Source organism: Aegilops tauschii, chromosome 5, assembly GCF_002575655.3.
Source record: "Aegilops tauschii subsp. strangulata cultivar AL8/78 chromosome 5, Aet v6.0, whole genome shotgun sequence".
NCBI classification, from domain to species: Eukaryota; Viridiplantae; Streptophyta; class Magnoliopsida; order Poales; family Poaceae; genus Aegilops; species Aegilops tauschii.
Genome location: NC_053039.3, coordinates 447,117,615 through 447,139,417, shown reverse-complemented (window position 1 = coordinate 447,139,417; position 21,803 = coordinate 447,117,615). Strand labels below are relative to the sequence as shown.

The following is a 21,803-nucleotide window of genomic DNA, read 5'->3' as shown; positions in this document are numbered from 1 at the left end:
TTAAATAATAACCAACATGTTGACAAAAGCACGGGATTGAAATGCTATTTCTTGTTCTTACATAAAATCTATGTCGAAAATAAACGAAACCCACCAAAGCCACAGCTGGTTCAGTTCATCTGATGCTCACAGGAACCAATTGTGCATCCAAAAAGAAACATAAGGTGATGAGAAGAAGAAACATTAGGCGATCGAGTTCACACATTATGTTTGACAGACTAATTACGAAACAAATAAACATTAGGTGATGTGAAAAGGGAGCCTCAAGCAAAGCAAAGAGAGGAAGAAAACAAACACTATGTTTCATGCATGGCCATGTCATCAGGAAAAGGTGCATAACACTCCGTATTTCATAACAAGAAGCCAATGCGCCGTCCCCATCTACCGTCCAGGAAAATGCGCACCCACCGGCATCCGGTTGCCATCTTACAGCAGACAAGCGTTTCCAAAACAAACTAACAGGGCGCACAATGCCCCCAATCTAGCATGTATGTTTCCAAGTCTATTACTACAAAAACAAGCGCCTGATGTTAGTTCATGCCCCAAGTCTTCCTCATCTCTAGTGATGAAAAGTAATATCCAGGAACGGCAGTAGTTCAACAGCAACTTCATTTGCATTGCTTGAACTTGTCGTCGCCCTCGTAATCCGAACCCTCGTCGTCGTCGTCGTCTGAGGGCTCCTCAACCTGCTTAGGCACTGCTTCGCTATTGGGTTCCTCGCCACCACCGCTTGGTTTGGCCCGCTTTTCATTCTTACGCTGCTTCTTCTTTTGGCGTTTCAGGCGCTTCTTGGATGTACGCTCCTCGGCTGCTTTCAGTCTTTCCTCCCTCCGCAGATTGAATTCGGCCACCTGCTTCCTCTTTTCGTAATCAGTCTCCATCCTCGTTATTCGGTCCTGTTCCCTTCTCCTCATTTGCCGATACTGTCAAAACAAGAGCGCTTACAGTTAGTTAAACCATCAGATTATCAACTACCAGCGTGTTTCCATTCAAGTTCTCAAAACTATTTATGTCATGAAACTTGAGAAAACTGGAGCTAGCTAGATTTGTACATACAAAAAACTAGTAAATTAGTTGAGAACACATCAAGAAAAAGTTTGCTCTAGCTCTGAATGCTGGAACAGGAGGAACCAAATACAAATATCATGATTTTCAGCTGCTATCATGTTACCCAAGAATTCTGGTGAAGAAACATGACGGACAAAATATGTCTTGAATATATTATTATCACAATTCTCAAAGAAAGCAGAATTTGAATGAACTTGTGTACAGTCTCAGCAACACAATCTCCACTATGATAACCTTTGTCCTACCCAGTTACTGACAGTGGTTGTATGCATCAATCTGAACCCACACACAAGTCAATAGCAGTTTTAAAGTTAAGCTAGGATTGTGCCCACAAGTCAACACCAGTAGTTCATTTTAATAACTCAAATGAAGAGTTGTGAGTAGCAAAACACTAAATCTTCTCCTGGTAGGCTGATAGCAATTCGATCTGGCCTCCGTTCTATTGCAGCACTCATAAGCCACTGGAACTTCTGATTATCATGTGATAATGCCTACGATCGCAGAAGCCACAAATACAAAGATATTGTATCTGTTCCCTTCTCTTATATCACATCATAACTTAATAGACCTTCACCTTTTATCAAACTGTGGTCATTCATCAGCCTTATAACCTTCCATTGATTAAGTGATGCAGCAAAACATATTCTTTTTATTTTTCATATTCAGCGACGTTACCTTAAAATCCACACCAACATGCCTTCTAGAGATTCAAGAATCGAGCAAATTTTAAACATCTTGTTGTTTTGGTATAGGCAACTGCACAACAGTATACACAAAATTTACTCAAGTGCTTTCAATACTGTCAATACTCTTAAGAACATCAACAGGTAAAGGGTCTTGTGTACATGCATTTTTTAAGCAAGCACCATGTTTTTTTTTTCTCTCTTATATAGACTCCAAAGAACTATTTAGAATCATAGAACCAAAATTTCCGTTAAGACAAACTTCGATAAAATGACAACTTCACCAAAACATTGCAACCATCTACTCAAGTGCTAATTGACAAATAAACCCATAATAGCCATAATGTAGAGTTATATGTGAGTCGCATACGCATAATAAAAAGGGCAGACCCAGTGCATAGAAGCTCCCACACAAGGTGGGGTCTGGGGAGGGATTATAGGAACCTAGTCTTACCTCTGCAAAGTGCAATGCAGAGAGGCTGGTTCAAACTATCCGCATAATAAGGAGAAGAAGAAAATTGGTACTATCTGACACACATTTTAGCTGAATTCTCCACTTGTGAGGGTGGGAGAGAGAAGAGTACCTGGTGGAAGTCGCCAGAGCCAGAACCAGCGGAGGACCCAGAGGTGTTGCTGGCACGGACAGGGACATTGTCCATGATGCGCTTCAGCTTCACCTCTATGTCCTCCACATCCTCCCGTAGCTTGACCCCTCCTGAGCTCTTTCCTCCACCCTCCACCAGCACCAGCTGCTTTCCACTGTCAGCAACAGAAGCCTTTGCCACTAGTTCACCACCAGAAACCCTTGCCGGTGGTGCCATTGGGACAAGCTGCTGCATATTGCTATCCGTACCAGGATCTGACATTGTTGATACTAGCTCCACCTGTGGATCTGCGTACATAGAACAGAGGGTTAAAGCATGAGCTAAGGATAGGAATTTTCACTTCTAAGTTTATGTGGGACATGTTCTTTTATGCAATTGAAATTCCTAGTTGTCTTGGGGGGCTACAGAAGATAAGAGATGCCATAATGGACCTGGAAATCGCAAGAACAGACTGATGGCTGGGAGGGGGGAATGTACTGAACATGACAAAATCTAAGTATCAAGTGAATGTACAGTAACAACTAATACGTTTCCATCCTCCAACCTCGTGAATATGTAAAATTTTCTGGCTAGCAGAGCCAGCAAATACACATTAAGACAATGGTCCATGTACAACACAGATGAAGCAGATACCCTCTCCTAATGAATCAACCCTATCTAAGATGTGACCTTATCTATCTGTCCCCAAAGCCTTGTTACCTTTGGGCTAGAAGTAAACTAGATGTGGCAATGAGATTCAGGATTCCTGGTTTGTACTAATTTATAACTGCAATTGCATCCAGCAAGCACAAGATTTTCCCAATTAGAGAGGAGAGGCATCACATTAATAAGGCAAGACATCCCTAACTCAACTTGATTCAAGTTCACATGCTATGCTAGCTAAATGAAAAGTGCAAGGCCTGAGGGATTCCTAAACTACTGATTCAGAAAACGAGATTCTATCAGAGCAGTCAGGTCAGGCCGCCGCCGCCACCACCTGAGGGGTGGCCTGAAGCAACTCGGAGAGGAAAGAATCGTAGAGTGTTAGGGCTTTCGTACCACCGAGAGGATAAATCAGGCTGAATGGATCCCCTGCCCACTTCACTGCCGCCCAGCCGAGCAGAGAAAGAGGCGCGGCCCCTGGGAGGAGGAGGCTGCAGATGGTCACCGCCGCGGACGGGATGGGGTCGAGGAGCTCCAGACGTGGACGCGGTGGGGAACGCGGCGGAGGCCCGCGGGTGGGGGCGTGTAAAGGACGACGGGCCGGCGGCTGGGTGGAGAAGGACGACGGATAGGAGGACCGAACCAACAAGAAAGAGGAGGCAGGGGCGGAGGCAGGATCAAAGGTAGCCAAACGGGCCGGCCCTGGCATGCTGGCCCGATAGCCCGGCCCATGGCGGGCCGGCCCAGCACGTTTACCATTGAGCCGTGCCAGGAGCAACTAACTAAAGAGGGCGATCTCTGTCGTTGGGGCCAGGTTAACGTAGAAGCTCATAAGTTAGCTAAGCATTCTCTGTCGTTAGAGCCGGGGCGTCACGTTTGGTTTGGCCAACCTCATAACCCAATTTGTATCCCATATTCTGTGGGTTTTAATGAATAAAAGCTTAGCTAAATCTCAAAAAAAAAAAAAACTAAAGAGCGCGATCTTTCAGAATCCGCGGCATGCTGTTTCTTTTATAAATAACTCCATTGCGGAACTAGGGCAAGTGCAAACCAGAGATGAAGGAAGGAGAACTCCGGGTGCGCCCCCCCCCCCCCCCACTGGCACCATCAAGGTGAACATGGATGGGGCAGTAGCTAGGTTACACCGTGGAGGAGCGGTCGCAGCAGTGTGCAGAGATGAGACAGGCCTATATCTCGGCTCATCGGCTATCGTTTTCCAAGGTATAAATGACCCCGTGGTTCTGGAGACCTATGCGTGTCGCGAAGCCTTATCTTTGGCGGATGATCTTGCAGGCAGTCTATATGCGTCGCCTCGGACTGCCAGGGAGTTGTGACTGATATTGAGAAAGGAACCGGAGGCACAAATGCTGCTATAGTGCATGAAATCAAAGTTCATTGTAATAGTTTTACTTCTTGCTTTTTCATTCATGAGCGTAGGAATCATAATTATGAGGCTCATAATCTCGCCAAGTTTGCTTGTAGTCTAGGTGTAGGTAGACATGTTTGGTTGGGCATTCCTTATGACCCAAACCGTGTACCTATGACCTTTGCTGATAATTAATAAAGTTGGTGAGTTCTCAAAATAAAAACTAAAGAGCGCGCTCTGAGCCGCCGCCACGTGTCGCGCTCTGGGCGCTTCCCCCGGATTTTTTTTTATTTTTTTCACGCATTTTTGGCTTTTAGATGTTTTTTTTTCTTTTTTCGGCTTTTCGGTTTTTCACCGGTCTTCCTTAGCTTTTGGACAAAATTTTTTTATGCGAAAACACGTTTTTTCCTTTTCGCGAGAGGCACAGTTTTGCTTCCGCAAGAGGTATTGATGAGGACATGTACCTAGGGTAGGGTCACAGGCCTGACCTAAATACCCTCCCCAAGGACATCACTCTAAAACCAGAAGTATTCGAGGGGTACCATCATCCACTCGACCAGAAACATTTCCACGCGGAGGAATCAAGGTCACTCGACCGTAACAAGAAACACTCGACGGACAGAAGACCTAAAGTCACTCTACACAGCAACGGTCGGGCATTAACTCCTAGACTTAATAGCCATTTATAACACTTTATTACGGACGTTACCAGTAACGCCCCCCTCTTGATGTACCTTAAATCCCTTGTAACGTGGGTTGGCTGGGGTCCTGGCGCACTCTATATAAGCCACCCCCCTTCACATGCACAAGGGCTGGGCACCCCCTGTAACACACACGCATATAATCCAGTCAACCGCCTCCGGGCACCGAGACATAGGGCTGTTACTTCCTCCGAGAAAGGCCTGAACTCGTAAAACTCGTGCGTACAACTTCTCCATAGCTAGGATCTTGCCTCTACATCCCTACCCCCTATTCTACTGTCAGACTTAGAACCACGACAGTTGGCGCCCACCTTGGGGCCGGTGTCTTAGCGACTTGTTGGAGAAGTTGCAATTTTTCCGATCCCCATCAGCATGGTTTCAGGCGGAGGATTGGCCGAGGGCCGCGAGATCCGTCTCGGCGTGCTCGTGTTCGTCGCCGACGACTCCGCTTGGCTCCAAGAGGCTCCACTCGACGTCGAGGCGCTCCCCATCCGCGGGGCAACGCACTTTCGCGCGTGCGTCCGCGGCGTCCTCCTGCGGCAGCCGTCGACCCAGTATCGGTCGGCTCCTGTGGCGGCTTCACTCCCTGCTACCCGCCGGCGCAAGCGTTCCGGTCAGTCAAGGCTCCAGCGGTGGGTGAGGCACGCGGTAGCTCGCCAGTCGGCCACCCCCCAAGTTGCGGCAATCGAGCCCGACGAAACTCTCTACGGCCTGTTCGACTGGCTCCGTTGAGACTGCATCCGAGTGCGGCAGCAGTGACCCCGCGGCGGAAGTCCTGATGGTCAACGGACCGCGCAGTCCTCCAGGCTTCCCCCGCGACGACGGTGGCGATGGCGGAGGCGATCCGTCGCGTGTCCACGAGGAGTACCGCCCCGAGCCCCTCTCTTCGCAGCAGAGAGAAGAGCTTCGCCGCCGTAACATGGATGCACTTCACACTCCTATCGTTGGAGAAACCCCCGAGGCCCGGGCCTTGGAGGAGGCGCGCCTGGCCAACTTGGCTGAGCGCACTCGACTGGAGAACCTCCAGCACACACTCGATGAGCGTGCTCGGCAGCGAGTTCCTGAGTCCAGTCGACGACAACTTTTTCCGCCTCCAACCCAGGTATATCGAACTCCGATCCAGAATCTCACAGCTGCTGCCCGAATAGCAGAGTCGATTCAGCCTTCCCAGTCGGAGGCTGGTAGAGGTTTGATGCAGATCCGGGCTTTGCTCCGGGCGGCGGGGGAGCAGAACACAGCAGTATCACAGTCTCGGAATAGGATTCATAGTAGATCTGTAATGTCAGACACAGTTCAATCGGCTCACAGCCCAAGATCGCCTCCAAGGCGTGAGGGACGTGGAGATCGACAGGATCAGTATAGAAACCGTGAGCAGTATGATCGTCGTCGAGTACCCACGCCTCCCCCAAGGAGTGGGTCATACGCGCCTCGGCAACACGATGACAGACGCCCTCACAGTGGTGGGCGAAGGATTCCAGCCGACCCCCGAGAACCGAGCTTTGACGCGAGATCCATTCTCGTTCAAGGTCTGGTTGACAGGAACAGGGCACACAGAGATGGCCACGATAGAGATTATCCGACTGGCAGCAGAGTGCATGTTTCAGGTCCCGAGTGTTTCAGCAGAGCCATCAGAGCAGCAGTGATTCCTCCCAACTTCAGGTTGGCGACTGGAGTCAGTAAATTCACTGGTGAGTCCAAGCCTGACACTTGGCTTGAGGACTACCGAGTGGCTGTGCAGATTGGTGGTGGCAATGATGAAGTGGCCATGAAGCACCTTCCTCTGATGTTGGAGGGCTCGACAAGAGCGTGGTTGAATCAGTTAGCGCCCGACAGCATTTATAGTTGGGAAGAGCTTGCTCGAGTGTTTGTTAGAACATTTGAAGGTACATGTAAACGGCCAGCAGGGCTAACAGAGCTGCAATCTTGTGTGCAGAAGCCGAATGAAACTTTGAGAGATTATATCCAGAGATGGATCACGTTGAACCACACGGTGGAAAATGTGTCAGATCACCAAGCAGTTTGTGCCTTCAAGGAAGGTGTCAAGTATCGAGAGTTGAATCTGAAGTTCGGTCGGACCGGAGATATGTCTCTGAGTCGAATGATGGAGATTGCCACCAAGTATGCCAATGGTGAAGAGGAGGATCGGCTCTGGAGTGGCAAGCACAAAACAGTCGCCCACGAAACGGAGGAGGGAACTCCAGTCGGAAGCAGAAGCGCAAAGCCGAGCCAGCTGCTCCTGGAGAAGCCTTAGCCGTGAACTCAAGGAAAGTTCAAAGGGAAGCCCAAAGGGCCATGGAACCCCAAGAAAGTAAAAGATCAAGATGGAAATGATGTGTTGGATATACCATGCCACATTCATACCAAAAAAGATGAGGAAGGTAATCTCATTTACCCGAAACATACCACTCAATAGTGTCGGCTCCTAATCCAGCAGTTCTGAGAGAAACAACCCAAAGAGAAGGAGAAAGAGTTGGACAAAGTTGAAGATAAGGAAGAGGACGACGATGGTTACCCCCACGTCAATTCCACTCTGATGATTTTTGCTGATGTTGAGAGCAAAAGTCGACTGAAAGTCATCAACAGAGGAGTGAACATGGTCGCTCCGGCGACACCCAGTTATTTGAAGTGGTCCCAGACTGCCATTACATTCGACCAGTCTGATCACCCAACGCACATAGCCACCCCTGGGAGGCAAGCGTTGGTGGTCGACCCAGTCGTCGAAGGCACTCGGTTGACTAAGGTTCTGATGGATGGTGGTAGTGGCCTGAATATACTGTATGTGGAGACCTTGAAGGGAATGGGCATTCCGGTGTCCAGACTCAGTGAAAGCAATATGAGTTTCCATGGAGTTATTCCTGGCAAGAAGGCTGAGTCACTCGGCCAGATTGCCCTCGATGTGGTTTTCGGTGATTCCAAGAATTACCGCAAAGAAAAGTTGACGTTTGAAGTCGTGGATTTCCAGAGTGCTTATCATGCTATTCTAGGCAGGCCGGCTTATGCACGTTTTATGGCTCGACCATGTTACGTGTACCTCAAACTGAAGATGCCTGGTCCTAAAGGAGTGATCACTATCACTGGCAATCGGAAGAAGGCAGAAGAGTGCTTCCGGAAGGGCTCAAAGATCGCCGATGCACAAATGGCAGTAGTAGAATTGTAGGAATATCAAAAAAATGCAGATCCGAGTGATTTGTTGCGAGCTAAGAAACCTTCCACAGATTCTGCATTTCAGTCGTCTGGTGAAACGAAGCCGATTCATATTCACCTGACCGATCCAAATGCTGCTCTGACTCACATTTCGACAACGCTCGACTCCAAATAGGAAGAAGCGCTCATCCAGTTCCTCCGTGAGAACTGGGACATCTTCACATGGAAACCTTCTGACATGCTGGGTGTTCCCAGGGGGCTGGCTGAGCACCGTTTGCGAGTCGACCCAAAAGTGAAACCAGTCAAAGAACATCTTCGACGGTCCGCCGTACAGAAGAGAAAAGCAATTGGTGAAGAAGTGGCTCGGCTCCTAGCAGCTGAGTTTATCCGAGAGATTTACCACTCCGAGTGGCTAGCCAATGTTGTCATGGTCCCCAAGAAGGACGACTCACTTCGCATGTGCATTGACTTCAAGCATATCAATCGGGCCTGCCCGAAAGATCACTTTCCTCTCCCCCGCATTGACCAAATAGTCGACTCGACTGCGGGGTGCGAGCGCTTGTCCTTTTTGGACGCTTATTCCGGGTATCATCAGATCCAACTGTATGGACCCGATGAGATAAAACAGCTTTCATCACTCCATTTGGGTGCTTCTGTTATGTCACCATGCCATTCGGCTTGAAGAATGCTGGAGCCACATTCATGAGGATGATTCAGAAGTGTTTACTCACTCAAATTAGTCGGAATGTGGAAGCATACATGGATGACATTGTGGTCAAGTCACGTAAAGGCTCCAACCTGCTGGCTGACCTTGCTGAAACATTTGCCAACCTCAGAAGGTATGATATCAAGCTTAATCCATCAAAGTGCACATTCGGAGTTCCGGGCGGAAAATTACTCGGATTCCTCGTTTCCGAACGAGGGATCGACGCTAACCCAGAGAAAGTTGGTGCCATTCTCCGAATGAAACGCCCTGTGCATGTGCACGATGTCCAGAAGCTTACAGGTTGTTTGGCCGCCTTAAGTCGATTCATTTCTCGCCTCGGTGAAAAGGCATTGCCTCTTTACCGACTGATAAAGAAGTTTGATAAGTTTGAGTGGACTCCTGAAGCTGATGCAGCATTTGCAGAGCTCAAAGCCCCGCTTTCCACCCAGCGGTGCTTGCTGCCCCAATCAGGAAAGATACTTTACTGCTTTACATTGTAGCCACTGGACAAGCCGTCAGTACAGTACTTACGGTCGAGTGGGAAGAAGAAGGAAAAGCCTATAAAGTTCAGCGCCCAGTATATTATGTTTCTGAAGTTCTGACTCCGTCAAAACAAAGATATCCACATTATCAGAAGCTTGTTTATGGGATTTATATGACCACGAAGAAGGTTGCACACTATTTCTCTGACCACTCCATTACAGTCGTCAGCGACGCTCCATTATCAGAGATTCTGAACAACAGAGATGCAACTGGTCGAGTGGCAAAGTGACCGATTGAACTCCTTCCTTTGGATATCAAGTTTGAGGCAAAGAAAGCTATCAAGTCCCAAACAATAGCAGATTTCCTCGCCGAGTGGATCGAACAGCAACTGCCGACTCAAGTCCACTCGGAGCACTAGACCATGTTCTTTGATGGCTCCAAGATGCTGACTGGTTCCGGTGCTGGGGTGGTACTGGTATCCCCCCGAGGAGACAAGCTCAGATATGTTCTCCAGATTCACTTTGATTCCTCCAATAACGAAGAGGAATATGAAGAACTCCTATATGGGTTACGTATGGCCATCTCACTCGGCGTCCGTCGCCTCATGGTCTACGACGACTCAGATTTTGTAGTCAATCAAGTGATGAAGGAGTGGGACGTCAGAAGCCCAGCTATGAATGGTTACTGCAATGCGGTGAGGAAGTTGGAAAAGAAGTTTGAGGGGTTAGAGCTCCATCATATACCCCGACTGAAAAATCAAGCAGCCGATGATTTGGCAAAGATAGGTTCCAAGAGAGAAGCCATTCCCAGCAATGTGTTTTTGGAACACATTCATACACCTTCAGTTCAAGAAGATCCTTTCATTGAAGAGCCCCCGCAGCCTAAGATGTTGGAAATATGCCCTAGAGGCAATAATAAATTGGTTATTATTATATTTCCTTGTTCATGATAATCGTTTATTATCCATGCTAGAATTGTATTGATAGGAAACTCAGATACATGTGTGGATACATAGACAACACCATGTCCCTAGTAAGCCTCTAGTTGACTAGCTCGTTGATCAATAGATGGTTACGGTTTCCTGACCATGGACATTGGATGTCGTTGATAACGGGATCACATCATTAGGAGAATGATGTGATGGACAAGACCCAATCCTAAGCCTAGCACAAGATCGTGTAGTTCGTTTGCTAAGAGCTTTTCTAATGTCAAGTATCATTTCCTTAGACCATGAGATTGTGCAACTCCCGGATACCGTAGGAATGCTTTGGGTGTACCAAACGTCACAATGTAACTGGGTGGCTATAAAGGTGCACTACAGGTATCTCCGAAAGTGTCTGTTGGGTTGGCACGAATCGGGACTGGGATTTGTCACTCCGTGTAAACGGAGGGGTATCTCTGGGCCCACTCGGCAGGACATCCTCATTATGTGCACAATGTGACCAAGGAGTTGATCACGGGATGATGTGTTACGGAACGAGTAAAGAGACTTGCCGGTAACGAGATTGAACAAGGCATCGGTATACCGACGATCGAATCTCGGGCAAGTAACATACCGATAGACAAAGGGAATTGTATACGGGATTGATTGAATCCTCGACATCGTGGTTCATCCGATGAGATCATCGAGGAGCATGTGGGAGCCAACATGGGTATCCAGATCCCGCTGTTGGTTATTGACCGGAGAGTCGTCTCGGTCATGTCTGCATGTCTCCCGAACCCGTAGGGTCTACACACTTAAGGTTCGGTGACGCTAGGGTTATAGAGATATTAGTATGCGGTAACCCGAAAGTTGTTCGGAGTCCCGGATGAGATCCCGGACGTCACGAGGAGTTCCGGAATGATCCGGAGGTAAAGATTTATATATGGGAAGTCTTGTTTTGGTCACCGGAAAAGTTTCGCGCATTATCGGTATTGTACCGGGAGTGCCGAAAGGGGTCCGGGGGTCCACCAAGGGGTCCACCTGCCCCGGGGGGGCCACATGGGCTGTGGGGTGTGCGCCTTGGCCTATATGGGCCAAGGGAACCAGCCCCAAGAGGCCCATGCGCCAAGAGATAAGATAAAGGGAGAGTCCTAAAGGGGGAAGGCACCTCCGAGGTGCCTTGGGGAGGATGGACTCCTCCCTGGCCGCACCCTTCCTTGGAGGAAGGGCCAAGGCTGCGCCCCCCTCTCCCTTGGCCCTATATATAGTGGGGGGGAGGGAGGGCAGCAATACCTAAGCCCTGGCGCCTCCCTCTCCCTCCCGTGACACCTCTTCCTCCCCGCTTGCGCTTGGTGAAGCCCTGTCGGGATCCCGCTACTTCCACCACCACGCCGTCGTGCTGCTGGATCTCCATCAACCTCTCCTCCCCCCTTGCTGGATCAACAAGGAGGAGACGTCGCTGCTCCGTACGTGTGTTGAACGCGGAGGTGCCGTCCGTTCGGCGCTAGGATCATCGGTGATTTGGATCACGACGAGTACGACTCCATCAACCCCGTTCTCTTGAACGCTTCCGCTCGCGATCTACAAGGGTATGTAGATGCACTCCTTCCCTCTCGTTGCTAGTAAACTTCATAGATTGATCTTGGTGATGCGTAGAAAATTTTGAATTTCCGCTACGTTCCCCAACAGTGGCATCATGAGCCAGGTCAATGCGTAGTTTCTATGCACGAGTAGAACACAAAGTAGTTGTGGGCGTCAATTTTGTCAATTTACTTGCCGTTACTAGTCTTATCTTGATTCGGCGGCATCGTGGGATGAAGCGGCCCGGACCGACCTTACACGTACACTTACGTGAGACAGGTTACACCGACTGACATGCACTAGTTGCATAAGGTGGCTAGCGGGTGTCTGTCTCTCCTACTTTAGTCGGATCGGATTCGATGAAAAGGGTCCTTATGAAGGGTAAATAGAAATTGGCATATCACGTTGTGGCTTTTGCGTAGGTAAGAAACGTTCTTGCTAGAATCCCATAGCAGCCACGTAAAACATGCAACAACAATTAGAGGACGTCTAACTTGTTTTTGCAGGGTATGCTATGTGATGTGATATGGCCAAAAGGATGTGATGAATGATATATGTGATGTATGAGATTGATCATGTTCTTGTAATAGGAATCACGACTTGCATGTCGATGAGTATGACAACCGGTAGGAGCCATAGGAGTTGTCTTAATTTATTGTATGACCTGCGTGTCAATGAAAACGCCATGTAATTACTTTACTTTATTGCTAACCGTTAGCCATAGTAGTAGAAGTAATAGTTGGCGAGACAACTTCATGAAGACACAATGATGGAGATCATGATGATGGAGATCATGGTGTCATGCCGGTGATGAAGGTGATCATGCCGCGCCTCAAAGATGGAGATCAAAGGCGCAGGATGATATTGGCCATATCACGTCACTTTATGATTTGCATGTGATGTTTGTCATGTTTACATCTTATTTGCTTAGAATGACGGTAGCATAAATAAGATGATCCCTCACTAAAATTTCAAGAGACGTGTTCCCCCTAACTGTGCACCGTTGCGAAGGTTCGTTGTTTCGAAGCACCACGTGATGATCGGGTGTGATAGATTCTAACGTTCGAATACAACGGGTGTTGACGAGCCTAGCATGTACAGACATGGCCTCGGAACACATGCAAAACACTTAGGTTGACTTGACGAGCCTAGCATGTACAGACATGGCCTCGAAACACAAGAGATCGAAAGGTCGAACATGAGTCGTATAGTAGATACGATCAACATGGAGATGTTCACCGATGATGACTAGTCCGTCTCACGTGATGATTGGACACGGCCCAGTTTGACTCAGATCATGTATCACTTAGATGACTAGAGGGATGTCTATCTGAGTGGGAGTTCAATAATCAGATGAACTTCATTATCATGAACATAGTCAAAAGGTCTTTGCAAATTATGTCATAGCTCACGCTTTAGTTCTACTGTTTAAGATATGTTCCTAGAGAAAATTTAGTTGAAAGTTGATAGTAGCAATTATGCGGACTGGGTCCGTAAACTGAGGATTGTCCTCATCGCTGCACAGAAGGCTTATATCCTTAATGCACCGCTCGGTGTGCTGAACCTCGAGCGTCGTCTGTAGATGTTACGAAACATCTGACATACACGTTTTGATGACTACGTGATAGTTCAGTGCGTAATGCTAACGGTTTAGAATTGTGGCACCAAAAACGTTTTTTTGAAACATCGCAGAACATATGAGATGTTCCGAAGACTGAAATTGTGATTTCAGACTAGTGCCCACGTCAAGAGGTATGAGACCCCTGACAAGTTTCTTAAGCCTGCAAACTAAGGGAGAAAAGCTCAATCGTTGGGCATGTGCTCAGATTGTCTGAGTACCACAATCGCTTGAATCGAGTGGGAGTTAATCTTCCAGATGAGATAGTGATGGTTCTCCATAGTCACTGCCACCAAGCTATTAGAGCTTCGTGATGAACTATAACATATCAGGGATAGATATGATGATCCTTGAGCTATTCGCGATGTTTGACACCGCGAAAGTAGAAATCAAGAAGGAGCATCAATTGTTGATGGTTAGTAAGACCACTAGTTTCTAGAAGGGCAAGGGCAAGAGGGATACTTCATGAAACAACAAATCATTTGCTGCTCTAGTGAAGAAGCCCAAGGTTGATCCCAAACCCGAGACTAAGTGCTTCTGTAATGAGGGGAACGGTCACTAAAGCAGAACTACCCTAGATACTTGGTAGATGAGAAGGCAGGCAAGGTCGACAGAAGTATATTGGATATACATTATATGAATGTGTACTTTACTAGTACTCCTAGCAGCACCAGGGTATTAGATATCGGTTCGGTTGCTAAGTGTTAGTAACTCGAAATAAAAGCCGCGGAATAAACGGAGACTAGCTAAAGGTGAGATGACGATGTGTGTTGGAAGTGTTTCCAAGGTTGATGTGATCAAGCATCGCATGCTCCCTCTACCATCGAGATTGGTGTTTGCGTTGAGCATAAACATGATTGGATTATGTTTATCGCAATACGGTTATTCATTTAAGGAGAATAATGGTTACTCTGTTTATTTGAATAATACCTTCAATGGTCTTGCACCTAAAATGAATCTCAATCGCAGTGATACACATGTTCGTGCCAAAAGATATAAAATAGTAATGATAGTACCACATACTTGTGGCACTTCCATTTGAGTCATATTGGTATAGAATGCATGAAGAAGCTCCATGTAGATGGATCTTGGACTCACTCGTTTTTGAAAAGATTGAGACATGCGAACCATGTCTATTGGTATATATGCATGAAGAAACTCCATGCAGATGGATCGTTTGGACTCACTTGATTTTGAATCACTTGAGACATGCAAATCATACCACATGGGCAAGATGACTGAAAGGCCTCGTTTTCAGTAAGATGGAACAAGAGAGCAACTTGTTGGAAGTAATACATTTTGATGTATGCAGTCCAATGAGTGCTGAGGCATGCAGTGGATATCGTTATGTTCTTACTTCACAGATGATTTGAGTAGATGCTGAGTGTATTTACTTGATGAAACACATGTCTGAATTATTGAAAGGTTCAAGTAATTTCAGAGTGAAGTTGAAGATCGACGTGACAAGAGGATAAAATGTCTGTGATATGATCATAGAGATGAGTATCTGAGTTACGAGTTTGGCACACAATTAAGACATTGTGGAAAGTGTTTCACAATTAATACCGCCTGGAACACCACAGTGTGATGGTGTGTCCGAACATCATAACTACACCCTATTGGATATGGTGCATACCATGATGTCTCTTATCGAATTACCACTATCGTTTATGGGTTAGGCATTAGAGATAACCGCATTCACTTTAAAAGGGGCACCACGCAATTCCGTTGAGACAACACCGTTTAGAGAAACCTAAGCTGTCGTTTCTTAAAAGTTTGGGGCTGCGACGCTTATGTGAAAATGTTTCAGGCTGATAAGCTCGAACCCAAAGCGGATAAATGCATCTTCATAGAATACCCAAAACAGTTGGGTATGCCTCCTATTTCAGATCCGGAAGCAAGGTGATTGTTTCTAGAAACAGGTCCTTTCTCGAGGAAAAGTTCCTCTTGAAAGAATTGAGTGGGAGGATGGTGGAGACTTGATGAGGTTATTGAACCGTCACTTCAACTAGTGTGTAGCAGGGCACAGGAAGTTGTTCCTGTGGCACCTACACCAATTGAAGTGGAAGCTTATGATAGTGATCATGAAACTTCGGATCAAGTCACTACCAAACCTCGTAGGTCGACAAGGATGCGTACTACTTCAGAGTGGTACGTAATCCTGTCTTGGAAGTCATGTTGCTAGACAACAATGAACCTACGAGCTATGGAGAAGCGATGGTGGGCCCAGATTCCGACGAATGGCTCGAGGCCATGAAATCCGAGAGAGGATCCATGTATAAAAGCAAAGTATAGACTTTGGAAGAAATACTTGATAGTCGTAAGGCTGTTGGGTGTAAATGGATCTTTAAGAAGAAGACGGACGTGGACGGTAATGTTACCGTCTATGAAGCTCTACTTGTGGCAAAGAGTATTTTCACAAGTTCAAGGAGTTGACTACGATGAGATTTTCTCATCCGTAGCGATGCTTAAGTCCATCGGAATCATGTTAGCATTAGCTGCATTTATGAAATCTGGCAGATGGATGTCAAAAACAAGTTTCCTTACCAGTTTTCGTAAGGAAAGGTTGTATGTGATACAATCAGAAAGGTTTTGTCGATCCTAAGGATGCTAAAAGGTATGCTAGCTCCAGCGATCCTTCCATGGACTAGAGCAAGCATCTCGGAGTCAGGATATACGCTTTGATGGAGTGATCAAAGTTTTTGGGTTTATACAAAGTTTGTTAGAAACTTGTATTTACAATAAAGTGAGTGGGAGCGCTACAACATTTCTGATAAGTATATGTGAATGACATATTGTTGATCCGAAATGATGTAAAATTTCTGGAAAGCATAAAGGGTTGTTTGAAAGGATTTTTTCAAAGGAAGACCTGGATAAAGCTGCTTACATATTGGGCATCAAGATCTACAGAGATAGATCAAGACGCCTGATGATACTTTCAAAGAACGCACACCTTGACATGAATTTGAAAGAGTTCAAAATAGATCAGCAAAGAAGGAGTTCTTGGCTGTGTTACAAGGTGTGAGTATTGAGTAAGACTCAAGACCTGACCACAGCAGAAGAGAGAGAAAGGACGAAGGTCGTCCCCTATGCTTTAGACGTAGGCTCTATAGTATGCTATGCTGTGTACCGCACATGAAGTGTGCCTTGCCATGAGTTGGTCAAGGGGGCCAATAGTGATCCGGGAGTGGATCACATGACAGCGGTCGAACTTATCCTTAGTATCTAGTGGACTAAGGAATTTTCTCGATTATAGAGGTGAAAAGGAGTTCGTCGTAAAGGGTTACGTCGATGCGAACTTTGACACTAATCCGGATGACTCTGAGTAGTAAACCGGATTCGTATAGTAGAGCAGTTATTTGAAATGGCTCCAAGTAGCGCGTGGTAGCATCCACAAGATGACATAGATATTCGTAAAGCACACATGGATCTGAAAGGTTCAGACCCGTTGACTAATAACCTCTCTCACAAGCATAACACGATCAAACCAGAACTCATTGAGTGTTAATCACATAGTGATGTGAACTAGATTGTTGACTCTAGTAAACTCTTTGGATGTTGGTCACATGGTGATGTGACCTGTGAGTGTTAATCACATGGTGATGTGAACTAGATTATTGACTCTAGTGCAAGTGGGAGACTGTTGGAAATATGCCCTAGAGGCAATAATAAATTGGTTATTATTATATTTCCTTGTTCATGATAATCGTTTATTATCCATGCTAGAATTGTATTGATAGGAAACTCAGATACATGTGTGGATCATAGACAACACCATGTCCCTAGTAAGCCTCTAGTTGACTAGCTCGTTGATCAATAGATGGTTACGGTTTCCCGACCATGGACATTGGATGTCGTTGATAACAGGATCACATCATTAGGAGAATGATGTGATGGACAAGACCCAATCCTAAGCCTAGCACAAGATCGTGTAGTTCGTTTGCTAAGAGCTTTTCTAATGTCAAGTATCATTTCCTTAGACCATGAGATTGTGCAACTCCCGGATACCGTAGGAATGCTTTGGGTGTACCAAACGTCAGAACGTAACTGGGTGGCTATAAAGGTGCACTATAGGTATCTTCGAAAGTGTCTGTTGGGTTGGCACGAATCGAGACTGGGATTTGTCACCCGTGTAAACGAAGAGGTATCTCTGGGCCCACTCGGTAGGACATCATCATTATGTGCACAATGTGACCAAGGAGTTGATCACGGGATGATGTGTTACGGAACGAGTAAAGAGACTTGCCGGTAACGAGATTGAACAAGGTATCGGTATACCGACGATCGAATCTCGGGCAAGTAACATACCGATAGACAAAGGGAATTGTATACGGGATTGATTGAATCCTCGACATCGTGGTTCATCCGATGAGATCATCGAGGAGCATGTGGGAGCCAACATGGGTATCCAGATCCCGCTGTTGGTTATTGACCGGAGAGTCATCTCGGTCATGTCTGCATGTCTCCCGAACCCGTAGGGTCTACACACTTAAGGTTCGGTGACGCTAGGGTTATAGAGATATTAGTATGCGGTAACCCAAAAGTTGTTCGGAGTCCCGGACGTCACGAGGAGTTCCGGAATGATCCGGAGGTAAAGATTTATATATGGGAAGTCTTGTTTTGGTCACCGGAAAAGTTTCGCGCATTATCGGTATTGTACCGGGAGTGCCGAAAGGGGTCCGGGGGTCCACCAAGGGGTCCACCTGCCCCGGGGGGGCCACATGGGCTGTGGGGTGTGCGCCTTGGCCTATATGGGCCAAGGGAACCAGCCCCAAGAGGCCCATGCGCCAAGAGATAAGATAAAGGGAGAGTCCTAAAGGGGGAAGGCACCTCCGAGGTGCCTTGGGGAGGATGGACTCCTCCCTGGCCGCACCCTTCCTCGGAGGAAGGGCCAAGGCTGCGCCCCCTCTCCCTTGGCCCTATATATAGTGGGGGGGAGGGAGGGCAGCAATACCTAAGCCCTGGCGCCTCCCTCTCCCTCCCGTGACACCTCTTCCTCCCCGCTTGCGCTTGGCGAAGCCCTGCCGGGATCCCGCTACTTCCACCACCACGCCGTCGTGCTGCTGGATCTCCATCAACCTCTCCTCCCCCCTTGCTCGATCAAGAAGGAGGAGAGGTTGCTGCTCCGTACGTGTGTTGAACGCGGAGGTGCTGTCCGTTCGGCGCTAGGATCATCGGTGATTTGGATCACGACGAGTACGACTCCATCAACCCCGTTCTCTTGAACGCTTCCGCTCGCGATCTACAAGGGTATGTAGATGCACTCCTTCCCTCTCGTTGCTAGTAAACTTCATAGATTGATCTTGGTGATGCGTAGAAAATTTTGAATTTCTGCTACGTTCCCCAACATAAGAGTGCTACAGATCCGACTGAAGTCGAGGTCCCAGCCGTGGTCAACCTGATCATGGAGGTTTTAGTCATCACTCCCGACTGGACAGTGCCATATATTGCGTATATCCTTAGGAAGGAACTCCCAAAGGATGAAGAGGAGGCTCGACATATTGTCCGTCGGTCCAAAGCCTTTACTATGATAAGAGGACAACTGTTCAGAGAAAGTGTGGCTGGAGTCAGCCAGAAATGCATAACGCCAGAAGAAGGTCGAGTGATCCTCAACGATATCCACTCGGGAACCTGTGGCCACCATGCGTCCTCTCGGACCATTGTGGCCAAAGCATACCGAGCTGGATTTTATTGGCTACGAGCAAATGAAATGGCAAAGGATATAGTTGACAAATGTGAAGGCTGCCAGTTTTACTCCAATATGTCCCACAAGCCCTCGTCAGCCCTGAAGACCATTCCACTCGTCTGGCCCTTTGCTGTTTGGGGATTGGATAGGGTCGGACCGCCGAGGACTGGTAGGAGCAGCTTCACTCATGTGCTTGTAGCAGTCGACAAGTTTACCAAATGGATTGAAGCCAAGCCTATCAAGAATCTTGAAGCCAGTACTGCCGTCAGCTTCATCAAAGAGTTGACATTCAGATATGGGGTTCCACACAGCATCATCGCTGACAACGGGTCGAACTTTGATTCTGATGAGTTCAGAGCCTTCTGCGCTTCCCAAGGCACACGAGTCGACTATGCTTCAGTCACCCACCCCCAGTCGAATGGACAAGCAGAAAGAGCAAATGGCTTGATTCTCAAAGGACTGAAACCCCGACTGATGCGTGATCTCAAGCACGTAGCAGGCGCCTGGGTCGATGAACTTCCATCAGTTCTTTGGGGATTGAGGACAACTCCCAATCGGTCGACTGGCCGAACTCCATTCTTCTTGGTCTATGGAGCTGAAGCTGTTCTACCGAGTGACCTGCTTCACAATGCACCCCGAGTCGAGCTCTTCTCTGAAGATGAAGCAGAACAGGCCCGGCAGGACGCAGTCGATCTCCTAGAGGAGGAAAGAGAGATGGCCTTAATCCGGTCGACCATTTATCAGCAAGACTTGCGTCGATTCCACGCCAGAAACGTGAGGGGCCAAGCCTTTCAGGAGGGAGACTTGGTTCTTCGAGTGGATCAGCAGAAACCACACAAGCTCGCCACTGCTTGGGAAGGTCCGTTCATTGTCACCAGAGTTCTCCACAATGGAGCATACCATCTTTACAATGTCGAGCATCAGAAAGACGAGCCACGGGCTTGGAATGCGGAGCTGCTCCGCCCCTTTTATACTTAAGTACTCATTCGGATGAGATGTAATAAGAAATACCTTTGTAGTTTGTTTATCAAAGACAAGAGCTTTACAGTCTTCTTAAATGATTGTTGTTGCTTTTGTTTGCGTCTGAAATCCCCCAGTGGGTGACTTTGCCGCGAATCCGTTTCGCCTAAGTTTGAAAAATCCTACCGAGTGATGAGCAGGCCTCTCACTCGGGGGCTTAGCCGCGAATCCGTTTCGCCTAAGTTTTAAAAATCCTACCGAGTGATGAGCAAGCCTCTCACCCGGGGGCTTAGCTGCAGTCCAGTACTCGCCTAAGTTTGAGAAATCCTATCGAGTGATGAGCAAGCCTCTCACTCAGGGGCTTAGCTGCAGTCCAGTACTCGCCTAAGTTTGAAAAATCCTACCGAGTGGTGAGCAACCCTCTCACTCGGGGGCTTAGCTGCAGTCCAGTACTCGCCTAAGTTTGAAAAATCCTACCGAGTGGTGAGCAACCCTCTCACTCGGAGGCTTAGCTGCAGTCCAGTACTCGCCTAAGTTTGAAAAATCCTACCGAGTGATGAGCAAGCCTCTCACTCGGGGGCTTAGCTGTAGTCCAGTACTCGCCTAAGTTTGAAAAATCCTACCGAGTGGTGAGCAACCCTCCCACTCGGGGGCTTAGCTGCAGTCCAGTACTCGCCTAAGTTTGAAAACTACTACCGAGTGGTGAGCAACCCTCCCACTCGGGGGCTTAGCTGCAGCCTAGTACTCGCCTAAGTTTGAAAAATCCTACCGAGTGATGAGCAACCCTCCCACTCGGGGGCTTAGCTGCAGTCCAGTACTCGCCTAAGTTTGAAAAATCCTACCGAGTGGTGAGCGACCCTCCCACTCGGGGGCTTAGCTGCAGTCCAGTACTCGCCTAACTTTGAAAAATCCTACCGAGTGATGAGCAACCCTCCCACTCGGGGGCTTAGCTGTAGTCTAGTACTCGCCTAAGTTTGAAGCCCATCCCTATCCGCAAGGACGACGAGGTGCAGGTCGACCGCAACCTTCTCCTTCGGAGCTGCGCCACAAGTACAACGTGCGCTCCATCCCTATCCGCAAGGACGATGAGGTGCAGGTCGACTACAACCTTCTCCTTCGAATCTGCGCCACAAGTATAACGTGCGCTACATCCCTATCCGCAAGGACGACGAGGTGCAGGTCGACTACAACCTTCTCCTTCGGAGCTACGCCGCAAGTGCAACGTGCGCTCCATCCCTATCCGCAAGGACGACGAGGTGCAGGTCGACTGCAACCTTCTCCTTCGGAGCTGCGCCACAAGTACAACGTGCGCTCCATCCCTATCCGCAAGGACGACGAGGTGCAGGTCGACTGCAACCTTCTCCTTCAAAGCTGCGCCACAAGTACAACGTGCGCTCCACCCTTATCCGCAAGGACGACGAGGTGCGGGTCGACTGGAGCATCCACCTCAGAGCTGCATCTCAAGCACAAAGATTATTCCGTTTGGAGAACAAATTCCACTCGAAGGCAAATGCAAGCATATTCAGAGATAAATCAAGTTCAGATAAATCCTAAAGTTCAAGACCACGGATCAAAGTACTCGGGCATTCAGCCCGAAGGAGTTTAACGGTTACAAAATCACTCGGCATTCCGAGGCAA

General features: G+C 47.8%; 1 protein-coding gene across 1 annotated transcript; it reads right to left on the bottom strand.

The window, feature by feature from the left end:
- Positions 1-281: 281 nt before the first annotated feature.
- Positions 282-3,649, bottom strand: LOC109758251 (uncharacterized). Its single transcript, XM_020317096.4, has 3 exons — positions 3,395-3,649; positions 2,336-2,643; positions 282-923 (listed from the first exon to the last, which is right to left on the bottom strand). The coding sequence occupies exons 2-3, from the start codon at positions 2,615-2,617 to the stop codon at positions 609-611; spliced, it is 597 nt and encodes a 198-aa protein (XP_020172685.1). The 5' UTR covers positions 2,618-2,643; positions 3,395-3,649; the 3' UTR covers positions 282-608.
- Positions 3,650-21,803: the final 18,154 nt, after the last annotated feature.